Source organism: Mandrillus leucophaeus, unplaced genomic scaffold (assembly GCF_000951045.1).
Source record: "Mandrillus leucophaeus isolate KB7577 unplaced genomic scaffold, Mleu.le_1.0 Scaffold107, whole genome shotgun sequence".
Lineage (NCBI taxonomy): Eukaryota > Metazoa > Chordata > Mammalia > Primates > Cercopithecidae > Mandrillus > Mandrillus leucophaeus.
Genome location: NW_012098876.1, coordinates 662529 through 666028, shown reverse-complemented (window position 1 = coordinate 666028; position 3500 = coordinate 662529). Strand labels below are relative to the sequence as shown.

General features: G+C 47.9%; 1 protein-coding gene across 1 annotated transcript in view; it reads left to right on the top strand.

The window, feature by feature from the left end:
* CMTM8 (CKLF-like MARVEL transmembrane domain containing 8) overlaps positions 1 to 3500 on the top strand; it is a gene marked incomplete at its 5' end in the record, with an annotated part of 146088 nt that continues 142588 nt past the window's right edge. The window contains one exon of the mRNA XM_011985613.1: positions 1 to 114. Coding sequence (XP_011841003.1) covers positions 1 to 114 — 114 coding nt within the window. The remainder of the gene's footprint in view (positions 115 to 3500) is intronic.

Below are 3500 nucleotides of genomic sequence, written 5' to 3'. Positions count from 1 at the left end.
GTCACCACCACCGCCAGCTCCTTCGCAGAGAACTTCTCCACCAGCAGCAGCAGCTTCGCCTACGACCGGGAGTTCCTCCGCACCCTGCCCGGCCTCCTCATCGTGGCCGAGATCGTGAGTGCGGACGGGCCGGGGGTGGCGGGGGGCTCAGCTGGACCCCGGCGCGTGCTTCCGCCGTGCTTCTCGGTATGGAGCCTGCTCAGATCTTCCCGCGGGCTTTAGGGAACGGTTTTGCTCAGCCTCGCCTTCTTCCCAAAGTGCAAGACTCTCTAAACAAGGTCCAACAAACTCTGGCTCTCCTGGGAAGAAAGGGTTGTGATCCTCAGGATGTCTTGCTGTGGGAGAAATGCAGCTTGGTGGGCCCTCTCGGTGCGGCAGCAGATCCTGGGAGCAGGATACTTGGGTTAGTGGCTATTGAGTTTGTGTTGAGTGTCAGAGACACCTGGTGCCTTTCTCACCTGATCTCCACGTGGATGGCTTCCTCCCTGAAAATAAAGCTTTCCTAAGATCAGGGGAAGAGGAAAGGGCTTCTTTCTTTTCCTAATTTATCTCCCCGATAGTAACATTGAGGTGAGTCGGGAAAATTTTCCTGAATAAAATCAGGGTGCCGCAACCTATTTTAGGACCAAAGAGGTCTTTTGCAAGGTGCTGTGCACATCCTGTTGTAGGCTCAGAACATTCCTGGGAAGGAGGCAGGGCATGGGCGTTCTTCTCTCCATTGGAGGGCATAGAGGCTGGAAACTCACGTGATCTCCCCAGAAGTCCCAGCCAGTCCTTCATGGCTGAGAAAGGACTGGAGCCCTGTCAGCAGCTAGAGGTGGTCACTGTTTGAGTCTTCTTCGTGTACCAGAGTCTTGTCAAGCCCTTCAGATGTCCTCATACCCTCGTGTCATCCACACGACCACCCTCCCCTGTGAAGGCCTAGAGACGGGACGTAAATCACACCAGTGGATAGTGAAGCATGGATTCAAACCCAGGCCTGCCTTTCTGCAGGGCCCCGCTAATAACTGCGAACAGTTGAGACAGCTTCCAGCTGCCTCAGCAGTGCCCTTCTGCCATCTCTCATAGACTTTTGTTAAATATTTGGGAATTCAAATCGAGCTTATGTAGGAGTTAGAGAATGGGCACGCCATCACGGTGCAGAAGTGACTGAAGACCTGGCCAGTTCCTTTGAGAAACCTGAAGTAAATCCTGTGTACCTCAAGTAGCTTGCTTGCTCCCCCAGTCTCAGATCCCACCCGGACCTGCTCTGTGAAGCTCCTGGTGGTCATAGTGCACGTAAGGTATGAGAAGTGTTGGCTTAGCTCCTCTCCCAGCTGGTTGCCTCAGCGGGTATTGAGGACTTCAGGAGACTCAAAAGCTGAAGGTATTAGAATCGCCTTGCGAGGCCTGGCTTTTAGGAGTTCAACAAATATTTGCTGTGCAAATGGAGGAGTTGGCAGGCTCCTGTGCTTCAGCAGCGCAAACAAAAGCTAAAATGAGGGAGATGGGCCTTCTACCTTGGGGTGGATTTGGGCCAGGCATGAAGCATAACGCCTTTTTTTTTTTTTTTTTCTGATTTATGATCAATATGCTCTGTGTACTGCACTTTTCAGGAAATACAAAAGTGAAAGAAATGTAAATGGCCCACAATCCCATTACTAGAAATAGTCACTGTTAACATGTTAGCATGTATCCTTTTAGATTTCATTTAAGTTGTTTGAAAAAGATGGGAAAACATGTAAGCAAAATCACCCTTATTACTACTATAGTTTTTATTTTTGACAGAGATAATTATGCACCTTTTTTGTTTGTTTGTTTGCTTTGTTTTGAGACAGGGTTTTGCTCTCTCAGCCTGGGGTGCAGTTGGCACCGTCATGCCACCTTGACCTCTCCGGCCCAAGCGATCTTCCCATCTCAGCCTCCTGAGTAGCTGAAACCACAGGCATGCACCACCACAGTTGGATAATTTTTAATTTTTTTTCTAAGGACAGGGTCTCTCTGTGTTGCCCAGGCTGGTCTGAAATTCCTAGACTCAAGCAATCCTCCCACCTTGGCCTCCTAAGGTGCTGGGATTATAAGCATGAACCACTGTGCTCCACATTATGCCCATATTTTAAAGATTCGGTCCTACAGGCAGAAATGTACGTTTCTCTGACTATCTTCATCTCTTAGAGCTCTAAACAACATGTTTATCATGCTGTTTTTTGGTGTTCCCTCACCCACCCAGTGGTAGACATTATCCGTTGCCTTTCTACTCTGAAAGGTGAGGCTTTTGCTGGGATGCCCTCTTCCCCGCCTCCAATTATACATACCCTCTTCCTGTCTCCCAGTATAGGTCCCCACTTATGATGGTTCAACTTAGGATTTTTCAGCTTTACAGATGTTGTAAAAGCAGTATGCATTCAGTAGATATCATACTTTGAATTTTGAATTTTGTTCTTTTCCTGTGCTAGTGATACGCGGTAGATATTTTTTCATGATGCTGGTCAGCTCTCAGTCACCCACGCCATCACCAGCGCAAACCACCCATCCTCTCCAGCGTGCTGTGCTGCCAGGTGATTCTGCCAGCTGTAAGCTAACCTAAGTGTTCTGAGCACGTTTAAGGTAGGCTAGGCTCAGCTATGATGTTTGGTAGGCTGGGGTATTAAATGGATTTTTGACTTTGGATACTTTCCACTAGGGTGGGTTTATGAGGACGTAACCTCATTGTAGAGTCAGGGGGCAGCTGTGTCGTCTTCAGGTGATTTGGGTTAGATCAGCAGCCAGTGTTGACCTAAGACACTGTACATGCCACTTACAACTGACCCACTGAGTAGACTATGAGTGCTTTTCCTTTTGCTGCCCAATTTCTTTTTTGCCCTAGTGTTAGTAATTCTCTTTTTTCGTTTCATATTTCTCCAGCTATTCAGTCACTAATTTAACCCCAGTTATTTAAGTCTCCTGTCAAGAAGCTGAAAGACTTCGGGTATTCTGTCAGAATCATCCTCATGACTGGCCTCTCTGGGAGCCTCTGGCGTGGTGGCCTGCGCACAGCTGGCCGAGTGGGCTCTCCTGCACCATCACCCGGAAGATTCTCTTCCTTTCTTTCCTGGGTTGGATCCTCTGCTTCCCATGTCCAGTGTCCTCGGTCTTGCCTTGCTTCCACTGGGGGCACACAAAGCCTCTTGTGGTTTTCTAAGAAAGCATGCATGTGGAAATGGAAATTTCCACCTTTCAGAATATCTTGATTCTATACACAATTCCTAGTTCGACTAGGTAAAGAGTGTTAAATTGAAAATGTTTTTCTTCAGGATTTAAAATGTATTCTTTTATTGTCCTTTAGCTATTCTGATCTAGTTTTGCTTTGTTTTATTTTGTTTTGTTTGAGATGGTGTCTTACTTTGTCACCAGGCTAGAGTGCAGTGGTGTGATCACAGTTTACTGCAACCTACCCCTCCTGGGCTCAAGTGATCCTCCCACCTCGGCCTCCCAAGTAGCTGTGACCACGGGCATGGGCCACCATGTCCGGCTGATTTTTT